The sequence below is a fragment of the Ursus americanus genome, chromosome 17 (assembly GCF_024610735.1).
Source record: "Ursus americanus isolate L20-20 chromosome 17, mUrsAme1.1.p, whole genome shotgun sequence".
Classification (NCBI taxonomy): Eukaryota; Metazoa; Chordata; class Mammalia; order Carnivora; family Ursidae; genus Ursus; species Ursus americanus.
In genome coordinates, this window is record NC_142143.1 from 24,840,995 (window position 1) to 24,859,123 (window position 18,129).

The 18,129-nt window shown below is 36.7% G+C and overlaps 1 protein-coding gene across 2 annotated transcripts in view; it reads left to right on the top strand.

Moving 5' to 3' along the window:
- The window catches only part of NR2C1 (nuclear receptor subfamily 2 group C member 1), a 45,902-nt gene that overhangs the window by 7,842 nt on the left and 19,931 nt on the right, over nt 1-18,129 (top strand). For both annotated transcript variants that reach the window (XM_045780025.2, XM_045780024.2), the window contains exons 2-8: nt 4,450-4,523; nt 7,301-7,531; nt 10,607-10,688; nt 12,460-12,639; nt 13,665-13,812; nt 13,909-13,999; nt 17,441-17,625. In XM_045780025.2, the coding sequence (XP_045635981.2) occupies nt 4,470-4,523; nt 7,301-7,531; nt 10,607-10,688; nt 12,460-12,639; nt 13,665-13,812; nt 13,909-13,999; nt 17,441-17,625 (971 nt within the window). In that variant the 5' untranslated portion in view covers nt 4,450-4,469. The remainder of the gene's footprint in view (nt 1-4,449; nt 4,524-7,300; nt 7,532-10,606; nt 10,689-12,459; nt 12,640-13,664; nt 13,813-13,908; nt 14,000-17,440; nt 17,626-18,129) is intronic.

Genomic DNA, 18,129 nt, shown 5'->3' on the forward strand with positions numbered 1-18,129 from the left:
TGTTATTAATTTAGATAGTCTGCCTCCTTTTTGCAAATGGTGGAAAAAATTTTTAATGAACAAGATTATATGATGTATTTGAAATATTTTGTGGATTTATTTACATATAAATATGTATTCCTTGATAGTTTAATGAGAAAAGTAATAATGAAAATGAGATTATAGATTTGACTTTATATCATTGTGTCTGTGCCTTTCTAGACTTGAATCTTAAGTTTATAAGCTGGCTTGACAGACACCTAACAGACTTTACAGACACATAACAGGCTTTACAAGTAGGTTAAAGTAGTTTGACATTGCAACGCATGCACCATACATTTCTATGTTTGGTTGGAGAGGGGTCCAGAGGGGAAAAATTGTTCTTAGTCTGCCTTTCTGGTCAAATTTATTCCCTAAATTCCTCTCATTTCCGTTTTACTCAATACAAATTGAAGTATACGTTCATTGAGGTATTTCGAAAATTTTCCCTAAGAATTCTTTTGCTAACCAGTTTGGATTATATGGATATATAAAACAATATGCGATTAGGGCTCTAGACTACTGCAGTAAAGTTTATATACAAAGAAGTAGGAAGGGGCGCCTGGGTGGCTCAGTCAGTTAAGCTCACTCTTGATTTCAGCTCAGGTCATAATCTCAGGGTTGTGAGATCAAGCTCTGCATTGGGCTCTGTGCTGGGCATGGAGCCTACTTAAGATTTTCTCTCCTCCCTGTGTCCCTCTCACCCCAAATACAAATAGAAAGAAAGAGAGAGGGAGGGGAAAATCGATGTGTTGGATCACAAAATGGAATCTACTGAATACGTGCATGTGTGTTTTTCTGAAGAGGGTGTGTAGCTTTTGTCAGATTCTCTAAGCTTAGAGTTTGTAACTCCAAAAGTCATGAATCCATTGTTATTTCCTGCTCTTTTCTTCAGAAGCAAAAAAAAAAAAAAAAAAAAAAAAAAAAAAAAAAAAATTTCCGAATACCCCTGAATTCCGTACTCAAGAATACTATTTGTTCCAAGAATATTAACATTCAAATCCTTTAGCATTGTTTTACCTGTAGTATTGCTGATGACAAAGTATACAGTTAAGCATGAATGTGTACATGCATATATACCATGCACGTACGCGCGTCACACATAATACCCTAATGCTCTTTGGTCTCTGGCTAAAATGATAGTTGATTTAGTGTAATTGTTTACTCATATAATACTGCAGAGATTTGACTTCAGTCCTTTCTATTCATCACTTTTAAGTAATCAAACATTAATAATATATACAAATAGTTGATCTACATAAGTTTTCATTATGAAATAGGTTCTTTGGGTATAATGTGCTGATAACACTGTGTAGATTTTAGGATTTCTGGAAAAGATTCCTTTAAACTGGCTTTTTGTTTTCTACTGACAATTTTTTGTATGTGGTAATACTTGCAGGTAAAATTTAAAAGAAACACACTTACTCAGTGAAAAGTAAGTCTGCATTCTACCCCTGTTGCCAAACTTCCAGTTCTCCCTGGAGGTAGTCACTATAATCATTTTCTTTGGTGTACTTTCAGCTAGTTTTTCTTCTCTCTAGGTAGTATTTTAACGCTTTCCTTACATATATTGTGTTTCTTATTAGATTTGTGCCTAAGTGTTATGGGCTGAATTGCACCCCCCCCCCAAATTCATATTGAAGTCCTGGTCCCCAGTTCCTCAGATGTGACTGTATTTGGCCATGAGGCCTTGAAAGAGGTAACTGAGTTAAAATGAGGTCATTAGGGTAGGCCCCGATCCAATATGACCGTTATCCCTATTAAAAGAGATTACAACACAGGCACAAACAGAGGGAAGACATGTGAAGAGACAAAGAGAAGACAGCCAGCTACAAGCCAAGGAGATAGGTCTCAGAAACCAACCCTACTGACAGCTTGTCTTAGAATTCTAGCCTCCAGAATTGTGAGAAAATTAATTTTTTTAAAGATTTATTTAGTTTAGTGTGAGCAGGGGGAGGGGAGTAGGGACAGAGGGAGAGAATCTCGAGGAGACTCTGAGCTGAGCATGGGGCTTGATCTCATGACCCCAAGATCATGACCTTAGTGGAAACCAAGACTCAGACACTCAACCAACTGAGCCACTCAGGTGCCCCTGTGAGAAAATTAATTTTTGTTGTTTGAATCACCCAGCCAGAAGCAGCCCTGTTAGCCTTTGTTATGTCAGCGCTAGCAAACCAATACAGATTCTGGTACTGGGAAGTGGGGTGCTGCTGTAACAAGTGCCTAAAAATTTGGAACTGGGAAACCAATAGAAGCTGGAGGAGTTTTGAGATGCGAGCTAGAAAAAGCCTAGACTGCCTTGAAGAGATTGTTGGGAGAAATATGGATGCCAAAGGCAATTTTGGTGAGGGTTCAGAAAGAGAACTGTAGAAAAGTTGCATATAATATAATATATAATATAATATCTTAGAGATACACAGATAGCTTTGTGAACAGAATGCTGATAGAAATAACTAACATTAGGAGCACCTGGGTGGCTCAGTTGGGCATCGGACTCTGGTTTCAGCTAATGTCATGATCTCATGGGCAGTAGAATCGAGCCCTGCTTGGTGCTTCATGCTCGGTGCTCAGCAGAGAGTCTGCTTGAAGATTCTCTCCCTCTGCCCCTCCCCCCACACATGGGCACTCCCTCTTTCTCTCAAATAATAAATCTTAAAACAATAATAATAAAGGGGCACCTGGGTGGCTTAGTGGGTTAACCGTCTCACTCTTGTTTTCAGCTCAGGTCAAGATCTCAGGCTCCTGAGATCAAGCCCCACCTCAGGCTCCACACTCAGCAGGGAGTCTGCTTGGAATTTTCCTTCTCCCTCTGCCCCTCCCTGTCCCCCCACCCCTCCACACACACATACTCAATACGTGCGTGCACGCTCTCTCAAATGAGTAAATCTTTAAAAAAATAATAAGCATTAAAGGTGCTTCTGGTGAGGTTTCAGAAATGAGCATGTTACAGTATTGGTAACTAGAGGAAAATGAACCTTATGATAAAGTGGCAAAGAACTTGGCCTTGCGTTCTAGTGTTTTGTAGAAAGTAGAACTTGTAAGCAATGAACTTGGCTATTTATCTGTGGAGATTTATAAGCAGAGTGTTGGAGACTTGGCTATTTCCTCTTACTGCTTATAGTAAAATGTGAAAAGAGAGATAAATTGAAGAAGGAATTGTTAAGAAAAGTGGAACCAGGACTTGAAGATTCTAAAAATAGTCACCCTATTCATATTGCAAAAAAAGAGAAGGTGTTTTCTGGAGAGACTGTCTTGGGTGTGACTGGACAACCATTTGCTGAAGAGTTAGGGATGTGTGATTTATGGATCCAGTCACCCATCTGAACAGAAGCCTGGATGGGGTTATCCAGGAGAGATCTGTAGAGGGCTCGCATCTGATGGCCTCCACCCCCTGAATGCAGGGAAGGCAGTAAGATTTCTGAGAATTTTATATCAGCAGAAATGTTGCCAGCTTGGAGTGAAGGGGACATAGATGGGATGAAATGAAGAAAAACTGTCGGACTTGGGTGATTTTTCTAGATGGGCCAGTGGAGCTATTCAGTTTCAAACATTTGTTATCCTTCAAGGAAAGGGAGGAAAGATTCAAAGATGAGTCAGAGACTGGCAGGGCCTCCTCTGCCACCCTGGGCCCAGAGGACACAGGCCCAGGGAACAGCTCTGTTTCCTCAGTTCCAGAGAGGATGAAGCCACTGCTTTTCAATCTAGTAAGAAATAGTTGCGTAAAGCTAAATCCTGAACATTGCTTTTAGTACAACTAAAGTGAATTTATGACAGATGTTATATAATGTGACAAAGTCAGAAATAATTTCTGTATTCTTGTCTATTGATAGAAAAAGCAAAAGTCAAAGTCAATGCATTAATCTTTCAGACTCTCAAGTCCATTTGGAGAAAGTTTTACCTTAAATGCAAATTAACCTTAATATGTGAGAAACTGCCACTGATGAAGAACAGTCACAAAATTCTGGAGAAATCTTCTTTCCTTCTGAACAAATGCAATTCTTTTGTCAGTTTTTACAATACATTGGTAAAAGAGTGTGTCAAGGGCTACAGTGACATATTTGTTTTGTTTACAGATAGGGTTACCCTTATTTAAATTAATAAACTACTCCTGATCTGTATCAGAATTGTCCTGGTTAGTCTTCAGTGTCTTTGAAAAGTGAAATTGTTTAGTATTGAATCATTTTTTAAATAGATATTTTCAAAATATATAAAAGCAGAGAGAATAATTTTATGAACCCCTGTATAAACTTCATCAGTTTTCAGTAATTGTCAGTGCACAGCCAGTCTCTTGTTTATTCCATCCTTCCCCCACCCACCCCAACTGAGTTAATTTGAAATAAATCTTAGCTATCATGTGACTTCATTTATAAATTCTTCAGTAAATATGTTTTATGAGTATAATTGTGAAAAGGCATCTTTTTATTCTGGCAGGACATTTTGGCAATTAAAACATGGCAACCATAGAAGAAATTGCACATCAAATTATTGAACAACAGATGGGAGAGGTATGTTTGATTTACAGTTCATTTGCGGATCCATCAGACCTATTTAAATCAAATGTACAGGGGCGCCCGGGTGGCTCAGTCGGTTAAGCGTCTGCCTTCGGCTCAGATCATATTCCCAGGGTCCTGGGATCGAGCCCCACATCAGGCTCCCTGCTCGATGGACAGCCTTCTTCTCCCTCTCCACTACCTGTGCTCTCGCACGCACTCTCTTTCTCTCAAATAAATAAATACAATGGTTTTAAAACTCAATCAGTTAGGGGCGCCTGGGTGGCTCAGTCGTTAAGCATCTACCTTTGGCTCAGGGCATGATCCCGGCCGTTCTGGGATTGAGCCCCGCATCAGGCTCCTCCGCTGGGAGCCTGCTTCTTCCTCTCCCACTCCCCCTGCTTGTGTTCCCTCTCTCACTGCCTGTCTCTCTATCAAATAAATAAATAAAAATCTTTAAAAAAATAATAATAAAACTCAGTTAATCAAATGTATATGCTAGGTTCTGAAGGTACAGAAATAAAAGATACTCTCAACTTTAAGGTAGCTTTAAATCTAATGGGAAATAGTCAAATCATCCCACAGTCACAGTACAGGGGTAAGGGCTATGATAGATGACTGTATAGAGTGTTATGGGAGTGCAGAAGAAAAACAGCTAATGAAGAGTTATGGAGCAGTGATGAGACCTGGAACAATTATGCCCTATTCCTTAGTAAGAGGTACCATAATCCAGAGGTTTTTAAAGGTACTATCTAGGGACTCTTCAGAGAGTCAGCAAGGTCAAAACTATTTTCATAATAATACTAAAATGTTCATTGCCCTTTTTTCTCCAGGGGGCTACCAGCCATGTAATGATATGGTATGTGAAACATGTCAACATATAAAAGATGTACATCACTCAGTGGGCCGGTGTAATATTATAAAATCACTGACAAGTGAAGGATCCATTCAAATTGCAAGATAGAGCAATGGATTTTAATATAGTTTCTGATTTCACGTTGCAGCTAGTCTTTAAAAAGCTACCACCTGTCAAGTTTGAATGTGCTATCAAAGAACTACCACACGTTGCATACACCTAAAGCTCTTCTCTGAGAAATGTTTGTCAGCCATTAGAATTTTGTTTACTTCACAGTAATATTACTGATAGAAATAATCCACAGTGAAGCCTACAACAGCTTAAGCTTTACATGGTAAAATTTGTTATGAATGAACTGATTCAAATTCACATCTTATAGGTAAAATTGAAAATTGTTAGGGAAGATGGTGGTGGAAATAACCTATGTAAGATAAAATTGGCAACAGTGAAAAGTACACCCAGAAAAATAGGATATGCTGGCAATAATGGTCAACAAAGAAAACTCAAATTGGCAGCAGCTATAATTGGTACAGTTCTATTCTAGACAAAAACTAATTAGTAATTCAGAACTTTGTTGTCAATTTTGCATAGAAAAGAATCTTGAAAATAATTTCAGAGAAATGGGAAAAAGTTGGCAACAAACCAACTTCGCCATCTTAAATTTGAACCAAGGTATTAAATTGGCTTAATGAGTTACTCTGTAAAATATTTGTTCAGCAACAACAAAAGCCCTCAGTGCTGGCTAGTTCTCTTTATCCATGAACTTGCTCTTCCCTAGGCCCCTCCAGCTCAGCAAGTAGCAGTCCTGCCCTCCCAGCTGCCCCAGCAAACTCCAGTAGTCATCCTTGACTCTTCTCCCCTTATATTCCACATGTCGTCCGTCAGCATATCTTGTCACATTTCCCTTCATAAAATATCCCAAATCCAGTCATTTTTCTCCTCCAGCATGGCTACTACCCTGTCCCCTGCCAGCATGTCTGCCCATATATAATTCCCAGATATTGCCAGTGTGTGAGCAGTAGCATCCTTTCTGGTCTCCCGTAGTTCTTCTCTTCAACATCACAGGCTAGTCTACACGCTAAATCTAGAATTTTTGAACAAGATCTTGCCGCTCTCCTCTGTGACCTTCCAGTGGATTTCCATTTCACACAGGAGGAAATCCAGAGTTTATAGTCCTTACAAAGCCCTGTGCCATGTGGCTCCTGCTGTCGCTCAGATCCCATCTTCTACCATAATCCCTTCTGCCACTCTGTGTCGCTCACATAGCTCTCTTGCAGTGCCTCTTGCCTCAGATGTGTGAAACACTCTTCCTGCCCCATGGCCTTCTCCCTGTATCCCAGGTAGAGGATGCACTTCCTCTAGCTAGTCCTAAGCTTTGGTCTGCTACTTCACTCAGGCCTGTGCAAAAATGTCATCTCCTCATGGCGTTTGTTCCATCAGTGACTCTCACCATCTCTACCCTGCTTTATTTTTTCTTTGTAGCACTTGATACCCTCTGACAATATTATTTGCTTGTTTTTTATCTGCCTTTCCTCACTAAAATAAAAGCTTTATGAGAACAAAGATTTTGTTTTGTGTATTGCTATATTCCAGGACACAGAACAAACAGTGCTTGGCAAATGGAATGCACCCAGTAAACATTTGTCTAAATGGAAGGTGGGAGGGAAGGGGAAGGAAGGAATCAAAATAGTGAGGTCCAAATGTTTTTATTATTGTACCTTTATTTGCACATTTGTTTTTCTATAGGATGGGATTTTGTGGGAGTAGAATTGCTAGTTTAAAAGGTATGTATGTATGTATGTGTATTGTATTGAATATATATGTAATGGTATGCTTTCCTAGCTTTGTCTGAAGGTAGGAGAAAATTGTGCCCTTAGAAAAAAAGAAAAAAAAAAGATAAGTGGAATTGATTACTAATTTGACATGATTGTGTTAGATTGTTACCGAGCAGCAAACTGGCCAGAAAATCCAGATCGTGACGGCACTTGATCATAATACACAAGGCAAGCAGTTCATTCTGACAAATCACGATGGCTCTACCCCAAGCAAAGTCATTCTGGCCAGGCAAGATTCCACTCCAGGGAAAGTTTTCCTCACTACTCCAGATGCAGCAGGTGTTAATCAGTTATTTTTTACAACTCCTGATCTGTCTGCACAACATCTCCAGGTAAATAACTTTAGAGTGTCTTTTCATCTTACACTTGAAAGAATTAAAAACCACATCATAAGTATAAGTCCTACTGTTAATACATTATGTCCTACATGGTCTGTAGGAAAAAAATGTTGCATAAAATTATGTGCTGTGCAGATTATCTGTGGTGACTGCCCTCTCCTATATGCCACTGTACTTTTCCTCACACACCCTCACATCCATATATTTTCTAGGGGTTCTTCGTTGCGTATAGTAAGATCCACTCTGGCTAGTTTGTCCAGGAAAGTGTTTCATAAAGGGTATAGAGAACTCACAGAATTACTGGGAAGGCTGAAGCTACAGCTCCAGGTCAGGTTTCCAAGAACAACCACTCCGACATGCTGCAGAACCGGCTTCTAAGAGACCTGCTGCTTCTGCACGGTTAGGAAGCTGCCAGATGAGGAGCCTCTGCTGTGGTAGCGGCACTTCCCAAGACCACGCTGCCTGGGCAACAAGAAGCTGCCAAAACCAGAAGTCGGTATTTGGCTGCATCTTTGTCACTTTGCCTCCTTGGTTGTCATCTCTGTCTTCCGTGATGTAGCAGACAGTTTTATCCCCACCGTCTGCTCTGACACTGGGAGTCAGTCAGTGGTCTAGATTAACTGCACATCATTTTAATTTTTGCTAGTTACGTATTTTTCAAAGAGTTAAGGCTCATACACACTGCATGCCTGTGATAATGTAGATATTATCACTGCTGGTTGCTGTGATTGAACACAAATCCAGCAAACCCTTAAGTTTGCCTTTGGAGACTTCTTGGTGGAGTGCCTGCTTAAAATTGAATTCTCTATTTTGTGATGAAAACCTGATCAAAGAACATTCCTTTTAGGATTGAAAAACTAATTTATAAAATACAAAATTTTGGGGCGCCTGGGTAGTGCAGTTGTTAAGCGTCTGCCTTCGGCTCAGGGCGTGATCCTGGCGTTCTGGGATCGAGTCCCACATCGGGCTCCCCCGCTGGGAGCCTGCTTCTTCCTCTCCCACTCCCCCTGCTTGTGTTCCCTCTCTCCCTGGCTGTCTCTCTGTCACATAAATAAATAAAATCTTTAAAAAAAAAATACAAAATTTTGCTTGTATATCCTGATAGATTGTTTATTCTTCTAATTGCATTATTTATATTTCTTTTAGAAACAGCTAGTAAAAAGTGGATGGGATTTATAAGGAGTTATTTTATCAACAAGACAAGTCACTAAAAAAATATATAACATCATGAATACCTTAATTTCTTTTTATCAACAGATTTGATTTTTTAGAACAGTTTCATAGTTACAGAAATATTGAGCAGTTAGTACAGAGTTTCCATATAACCTCTCAACACACAATTTCTCCTATTAACATTTTACATTAATATGATACCTTTATTATGATTAGTGAACTAATTTTGATGTTAACTAAAATCCGTAGATGTTTTTAGCTTTCCCTGATTTTTACCTAATATTCTTTTTGGTTCCAGGATACCATATTACATTTAGTCATCATGTCTTCTTAGATTCCTGTTAGCAGTGACAGTTTCTCAGACTTTCCTTGTATTTGATGACCTTGACGATTTTGAGGTGTACTGGTCAGGTATATTGTAGATGGCCCTGCTATGGGGACTTGGACTAATGTTTTTCTCATGATTAGACTGGGGTTGTTGGTTTTGGTGAGGAGGATCACAGAGGTTAAGTGCCATTTTCATCACATCATATCACGTGTACTTACTCTCATCATGTTTTATAACTGGTGACATTGATCTTGACCACCTGGCTGAAGTAGTGTGTATCAGATTTCTCCACTGTAAAGTTATTTTTTAAAAAAAAATAATTCTCTGTTTTAAGAAAAAAAGATAATATTGGCACTTTGCCTACTTTATGGATCACCTCTCAGGGCAAAGAAAAAGAAATAGGTCTAGGATAGAATTCCCCTGAGCCAAGAAGATTGGATTTCTGATCTAGTGACCTAAAGCACGTGAGCAAGTCCCTTAATCTCTCAATATTTCTCCTACCCTTAGGAATAATAGCAGATGAAGATTAGCACCATTCACAATAGATGTGCTATTAAGGAAAAGAGTGATGCCTTTCATAGATGCTTTCAAAGGACAGCTTTTTGTTGTTGTTGTTAAGTTTCTCTTAAAGACTAATTTTTATCATGATATAAGAAGAAATGATGCCATTGTAACATAGCAAGGGACAGCATTGTTAAGGACTGTTTGAAGTTTTTAAAATCAGAATTACTCCTAAAGGCATTCACACCCCTAAGAGAAGAAAAAGAGTCCAAGTGGAGGGTTATTTTCTGGGTTGTTTTAAAGCCAGGGGAAGATGATATGGTGAATGCCCTATCACATTTTTGAGATTGAATTAATTTGTTCACGTTTCAAAAGATTGAAAGGAAATGATAAAAAGGTTGAAGAGGGTTTGTAATTTGCCCAAGGCCTTTCCACCCAGTTCTACTAGCTTGCTACCGTTTATCAGAATCTGCAGTCCAGGCTGTCTACGACTACACCTGATCCAAATCTTAGACAACTCACTGATGAAAAGTTTTATCAGTCATTTCCATAATTATAAGTAAATAACTCAAAAAAGTTTTAACTACTTTTCTATTTAAAAAATTAAGTTATCTTTATATGCTGTTATAGCTTATTTTACCATGTGAAAAAAATTTTGAGCTGTTCAAAGACATGTCATGATAGGGCTAATAACTGCTGCAGTAATTTGATGTAAGTAATCAAATCAAAGTAATTTGATGTGTTGAATGAATAACGAATAATAAGTGCTTAATAGGTAAGATACATTAGGTACTCATGTATTTGAGTACTTAACAGTGTTTAATGAGATTGTTATGGAACAAATTTAAAAGGTATTCTTCCTATCTTTCCTTTTAATATTGAAATTTTCACTTACGTATAAAGAAAATTAACAATAGTTTAATTGATATATGTATAATAGAGTTCAAAATTTCAGAATAACTTACAAGAAAGAAAGCAATAACTAAGACTGGCTGTTCTTTTGTTTTACTTAAGAGCATTATTAACAAATTATTGTTTTGTTTTTTGTTTTGGGGGGTTTTCTTTAGCTCTTAACAGATAATTCTTCCCCAGACCAAGGACCAAATAAGGTTTTTGATCTTTGCGTAGTATGTGGAGACAAAGCATCAGGTAACATTTTAAAAACAACCTTCTATATGTGTTGTGTTATTAAAATAACTACCACACTACCATGTTTCTTCTTCTGAAAGTAAAAAGAAAAGAGCATGTTGTTTTTATGGTTCATATTTGAAGCCTATAAATTTAACTGATTTTTCCCCCAAAGCTTTTTATTCACCTAAAGATTTTTTTTTACTTGAATGCAATTTAATTTGATCTTGCAGTGACATAAAATGCACGTTTTGAAGAATTGCGAAAAACAGTTTTGCTTTAAAAAAAAAAAAAAAGATTTGTTCATTTATTTGGGTGGCAGGGGTGGGGGGTTGCCAGAAAGAGAGGGAGAGAAACTCAGGCAGACTCCACGCTGAGCACAGAGCCTCATACAGGGCTCATTCTCATGACCCTGAGATCACAATCTGAGCTAAAACCAAGAGTCAGGGTCTTAACCAACTGTGCCACCCAGGTGCCCCAAAGAGTTTTGCTTTTTAAATGTGAACTGAATATGTGGAAATTTTTCTTGAAAGTAAAATCAGTTTTGTCAAAGGAATTGCTTAAAAATGAGTTGTGGTCCTTAATAACACATAACATTAAGTTGTTCACTTACCTGCTGAGCCCTGTTGCTAGTCCAGGAATATAGAATAACTTGAATTAATGAGGTGGAAAAGCTCTGGTTACTCTTTATTTAATACTGCGCATAGCTGAGCAGCATTTCTCCAAGTACTATTACTAGTACTCAGGGTTATGTCATTTTAGTTACATTCCTTGTTACTTTATGTGAGGAAAGCACCTGTGTTCACTCATATATAATCTTTAATCTTTTCTATAGCTTCATTGCAAAAATCTCCACTACAGCTTTTCCCAGAATATGTTCAATTTAATAGATGTTGTATCAAAGAAAGGGCCCGTGAAGTGGTAGGTTAATCAAAATGTGACAGATTTCTCCAGAAATTTAAAAAGTGGAACCCATGGGGCGCCTGGGTAGCACAGTCGTTAAAGCGTCTGCCTTCGGCTCAGGGCGTGATCTTGGCGTACCGGGATCGAGTCCCACATCAGGCTCCTCCGCTGGGAGCCTGCTTCTTCCTCTCCCACTCCCCCTGCTGTGTTCCCTCTCTCACTGGCTGTCTCTCTGTCACATAAATAAATAAAATCTTAAAAAAAAATAAAAATAAAAAGTGGAACCCACAATGAGAAGAGATTACTATAGGGGTACCTGGGAGGCTCAGTTGATTAAATGTCTGACCCTTGATTTCAGCTCCGGTCATGATCTCAGGGTCATGAGATTGAACCCCATGGAGGCTCTGTACTGGGTGTGTAGCATGCTTAAGGTTCTTTCTCTCCTTCTCCCTCTGTCCTCCCCCCCCCCCAAGAGAATACTGTGCTCAAATACTAATTGATAGATCTTTTTTTAGAGCAGAATTTTAAGAATAAAATATCCTTAAATAATATAGAAAAGAATTATAATTTGTAAGTGATCTCAGAAGTGAAAATATTTTTTACTTATGGTACTATGGGTTGTTTTGCTTTTCCTCTTGCCGAAATTTTCCATATCATTGTTAAGGTTACTTTACAGAATTAAAAATTCATATTATTTAATATAGTTATCAAAGAATATGGTTGTTTCATTCTCTGTTTAGTAACTCTTAAAAATTATTTTCATGTCACAAACTCAAAAATCTCTGTTTCATCACATATATTGTTGTTACTTAAAGGGAAGTAGTGGGCTTATTTCCATTTCTGTTCTAAAATATGTGACTTTTGTGTTTTCTTAAACATCTGTCTCTAGGACGTCATTATGGAGCAGTAACCTGTGAAGGCTGCAAAGGATTTTTTAAAAGAAGCATCCGAAAAAATTTAGTTTATTCATGTCGAGGATCTAAGGACTGTATTATCAATAAACACCATCGAAACCGCTGTCAATACTGCAGGTTACAGAGATGTATTGCGTTTGGAATGAGACAAGACTGTATGTATTAGCTTTAAAGGAGAAAATAATTTTAAGAATTCAGGCAGCCTCTAGAAGTATATCAAAATTAACACAATATGTCAATATATGTGCTTTTTAATTTACAATTTTCCAGCTAACAGTTTAGAAATGTGTATACATATGCATGTATTTTTTATTCATTCAACGACGTATCGATTGAGCGCCTATATGCTGTGCATGTATGTATGTTTGAACATGGTTTTTTAAAAAAGCACAACTAACTAGATACCAGTTTAGTTTTCGATTAAACTACTAAGGTGATAAGTAGGGTCGCTAATATTGATTGAGCTCTCACCATGCCTAACTCTGTGTATAGCATATGAATTAACTTATTTATTCTCATAGCAAAACTCCATGCAGTAGGTACTACTCTTACCCATTTTACATTTGAGTAAACAGATTGAGTAACTTGCCCAAGGTCACATAACTAATAAGTGGCGGAACTTGGATCTGAATCTTGGCAGATTTTTTTTTCTCAGAAAATATACATTTAACAACAAAACTATGCTATCTCCTAAGTATCATGAAATAAAATTCCTATAAAATAAGTGACATATACTACCTATATTTTATAAGTGAAGATTAAACAGTTGAATTACTTCTTAAAAATCTCCCTGCCCTTAACTAAAAAAAGATTTAACTTTTTGTGGCTATTAGTATTGTTTTCAGTTGGTCAAAAAAAAAATTTTTTTTAACTCTCACACAGATAGGTAAGAGACTCCTAACTTCAGTTTTTCCTTCTTGACAGCGAGCTTTTAAAAAATAAGAATTTCTCTACATTTCTGCCACAGCTGGGTCAGGGAGAGAAAAGAGAACAGGAGATGTAAATTACTACTCTGAAGCAACTTTGTTGAAGTTAGAAATAATTTTGAAGATTAAGAATTATCTTTAGAGTTCACTTATGGTAACTGTCTCCTATGAGCAGCATTGCTGACCAAAAGGTTACATTTATAATTGCCTATAAATCCCGCATTGTGATGTAATAGTTCAATGCATTTTTGTAGCTGTTCAGTGTGAAAGAAAACCTATTGAAGTATCACGAGAAAAATCTTCCAACTGTGCCGCTTCAACAGAAAAGATCTACATCCGAAAAGACCTTCGAAGTCCATTAGCTGCAACTCCAACTTTTGTAACAGATAGTGAAACTGCAAGGTATAGTAAAAACAAGCAAAACAGACATTAAGTAGCTGGTCATTTGTTTTTCTTCCCAGTGAAACTAAGGCTAAAATTTGTACTTGTTTGTTACAGGTCAGCAGGACTGTTAGATTCAGGAATGTTTGTGAATATTCACCAGTCTGGAATAAAAACTGAGTCAACTGTGCTGATGACACCAGATAAGGTGTGTTTAGTGCAATTAATTTAAAGCTTAAAATTTTTTAAGCTTTTAATATTTTTTTCCTTTTCTTAATCTCCACTGTTACTTTGGTTAATTGATTTGATCTTAAATATTCCCTGTTACACATTGCTTTTTTCCTTTTAAAATAAATGATCAACTATTTGATAGTGTCAAATGACAGCTAAAACAATTCAGTAAAAAATGTGATGCCTTTATTCAAGGGAAAACAATCCATAGATGAGGAGAGCACTCTTGCTGAGGGATTTTGGGCAAGAGTGAGTTTTAGAGAACATTAGAAGCAGCAATATGGAAATGGCCTTATTGGCTAGGAGCTTGAAGATTTCCTTGTAAGGCTAGTGGGTCCTGTTTCTAAGGGTAAGGTGAGCTAGTTAAAGCAGAGTTGCAGATTGTGATTGGTGTATGTTAGGTTTCCTTGACAGGTGTTTCCTGTAAGTGCATGCTGACTTGGGTTTAGATTTGTGACCAGGATAGCCTCCATTTTGTGTGTCCTCATATATGAATAACTATCAGTAGAAAAGTTCATTATTCTACTAGGACAATTATAGCTTCGAAATGAAAGTGACAGACAAAAGTCTTCTAGGTTTCTTTCATCTCGAAAGTCCTCAGAAATAGAAATTTATATTAACTGCAAGATTCTTTTTTTTTTTTGTAAGATTTGCTTATTTATTTTAGAGAGAGAGAGAGCATGAGCAGGAGGGGCAGAGGGGGAGGGAGAGAGAATCTCAAGCAGACTCCGTGCTGAGCGTGGAGCCCAACTCAGGGCTTGATCTTATGACCAAGGTTACCCAACCTGAGCTGATCACAACCTGAGCCGAAACCAAGAGTTGGATGCTTAATTAGCTTTGCCACCCAGGCGCCCCAAGTACAAAATTCTTAATATTTCTTTTATGCTTCCCTTCAGATTTTATAGTAACAAAATACTTAAAATATTTCAGGTGAAGAGAAATTCATAGCCCACCTTTTACTCAAAACATTGACTTGAGTCAAGAGTAGGAATAGGATTGCAAGAGCTTTCATTTTGTGTCTAAGTTATCTGGTTTCTCTTAAAGGTTGGAGTCCTTTATCGAGCAAGGAGTCTCAAGGAAAAAAAGTTTATTTAGATGGAGAATGTGGAATTTCTGCAGTGTTCAGAAACCCCTTATGAGAACGAAAAGCAATTTCTCCTGAAGACTCATGTCTAGAAACAGATTTTAGGGAGCCTATGATTAGTATTTCTCTCAGCCTGTGATGTGATCTGGTTTCATATAACCTATAAGATTATTCATTCTACTTATGGCCAGATTTATTATATATTTAATTGTTTGATATTCTTAAGGTACTCTTAATACTTGAGCTCTGGAATCAAATTTCATCTGCCACTTACTAGCTGCATAACCTTGGGCAAGTTATTTGACCTCTCAGTGCTTCAGTTTCCTTCCTCATCTGTAAAATAGGGCAAATAAGAGTGTCCGACCATGGGCTTTAGCATTTTGTTACTAAGTGGGGAGATTTGACCTTTTACCATATATTTTGGAATTATAAGATTTTGCTTTGCCTTGTATATGTGAATCAAGGTTAGAATGGTAGTTAGGATTGCACTGACGTATTACCTCCTTTAGGAAAAGAAGATAAGTTTTCTATATGTCTTTGTATTAAATTATAATAACAACCTTGTGTGGTGTTTCTGACAAACAGTCTCAAAACTGTCAAGTTACGAGATAAGGTCTTTTCACATTGCCTAAGAGTCTTCATTGACAAAAACTTAAAAATCTTAGCTAGATAGGCATGTTATAAAATGGAAGAGAATATATGTGTTTAAGTTTTAGTTGAAAATTAAAACACTTAAAAATGTTAAAATGGAAGAGAATATATGTGTTTAAGTTTTAGTTGAAAATTAAAACACTTAAAAATGTTAACTCTTGTAACCTGGAACAGTGGTTAGAGCATAGGCTTTCATCAGACCTGACTTCCCAGTCTTCTGCTGGAGTGACCGTGGAAAATTCTTGTCAGTAATAAAGGGATGATGATTCCTATTTACAGGATTGTTATGAGGATTAAATAAAATACATTTATAAGTAGGAACCAAGAAGAACTCCACAACTGGTAGGTTTCTCAGGAAATGATTCTAGGACCATTCAGTAATTTGGGAAGCACAAAAGTTGTTTCATTCTGTTCACTAAAATCAATTTCACATAAACTGGTGAATTGATATAACATGAAACATCAAGGAAACATGTATTTTCTTAGTATTAAAAACACTAAAAACCATAAAGGAAGAATTTAATTCCATTAAAGGATTCTGTCAATTGGCCATAGAAGGCAACTGAAGGGACCTCATTAGGTTAGGATGGAATAATTTGAGTATTTAAAAAAGAATGATCCATTTAAGCACATCAAATACATAAAAATCTATGACTTTAAAATGGTACTTAAAACTCACCTGTCACCAGTAGAGGTGCTAAGGGCATTGACTCATTGCTCTGAAAATTGATAAATTAAGGAAAAATCAAGCATCTATCTGCCTTTCCTACAGAAATTATATTTCTGGATAGTCAAAGAGTTAAGGAGAGAGAATACTTTTTCACAAAATAATTATAGCTAATTAGTGAATAAAGAATATATACATCACTAACAAAAATAAAAGCTAAAGACAAGTGGGGAAAATATGCAATGTATAGCAGAAGCCCATTATCTTGGGCGCCTGGGTGGCTCAGTTAGTTAAGCATCTGCCTTCTGCTCAGATCGTAATCCCAGAGTCCTGGGATCAAGTGCCGACTCAGGCTCCCTGCTCTGCAGGGAGTCTGCTTCTCCCTCTGCCCCTCCCCCAATTTGTTCTCTCAATCTCTCTCTCTCTCTCTCTCAAATAAATAAATACATAAAATCTTAAAAGAAAAAAAACAAAAAACATTATCTTAAATATGTAAAGAGATTTTTCACCTACATAGCACCTGGTATTTAACACATTTAACACAGTGGCTGGTGAAAGTTGGCATTCTAAGAATTCTGTTCAGTAATACATTTACCTTTTTTTCTCTTTTCACTGCTATTAGTTTAATATATTCCGTATAACTTTATAGTTCGTATAATAAGTTTTAGAAATTGTCAGAATTTTAATTCTAAAAAAACTTAAAAGATATCTAAGATCCTTTCACAGAGGAAGGGATTGTTGATATGAATAGATTAGTCATTAAGTACAGTTCTTGGTTTAATGTAATTTTTATGTAAGCATTTCCTAGGAAATGTACCCGATGCTTTTAAACTTACATTTTCCTCAGGAAGTTTCTAAAAGCTCAGAGCTCTTTGATTTTATTTTATAGGTTTCATTTATCTTAAGTAGAGTGCTTTAATTTTGGCATTTCATAATCTAGAATTGGATATTCAGACAAAAAGTTCTCTGATACCAATTTGCAGATTTAAATACTATTTTTTTTTTTTTTTTTTAAGGCTGAATCATGTCAGGGAGATTTAAGTACATTGGCCAGTGTGGTTACATCATTAGCAAATCTTGGAAAAACTAAAGATCTTTCTCAGAATAGTAATGAAATGTCTGTGATTGAAAGCTTAAGTAATGGCGATACCTCTTTATGTGAATTTCATCAAGAAATGCAGACCAATGGTGATGTTTCAAGGTAAGGTCTGTTTTGATCTTATTAGTATGTCTTAAAATATTCTTATGTTGAACATGATTTACAGAAGTTTCAGAAAATAATTTCTGTTAGACTTAGAAAATTTAAAGCATGGTAAGTTTTAACTGAAAAAGTGCATTCAGCGTACAATGTTATTCAGCAGGTTACATTGTAAATAATGAGCAATAAATGAATATTATAAGATTAGAAATGTATTCATAAAATTTAAGAATTTTTTCTTGCTAATGGTGTTATTTTATCTTCTGTGTACTTAAACATTTGTCTTACCCTAGGCATTCATGTTCATTTTCCCCACCAATTTTTCAAGATGAAAATAGATTTAAAAGACTTAATTGAATCAACTACCATTTTAAGTTATACTTCATGAAACTTGTATGAGAATTCTATTTTTCATTCTCTTGATGTTAGTACATGGGATGTAAACCTGGATCTCTTGAGGCTTTTTTCACATTGTTCATCATCTAAATGTTGAGGAACCTGCCTTTA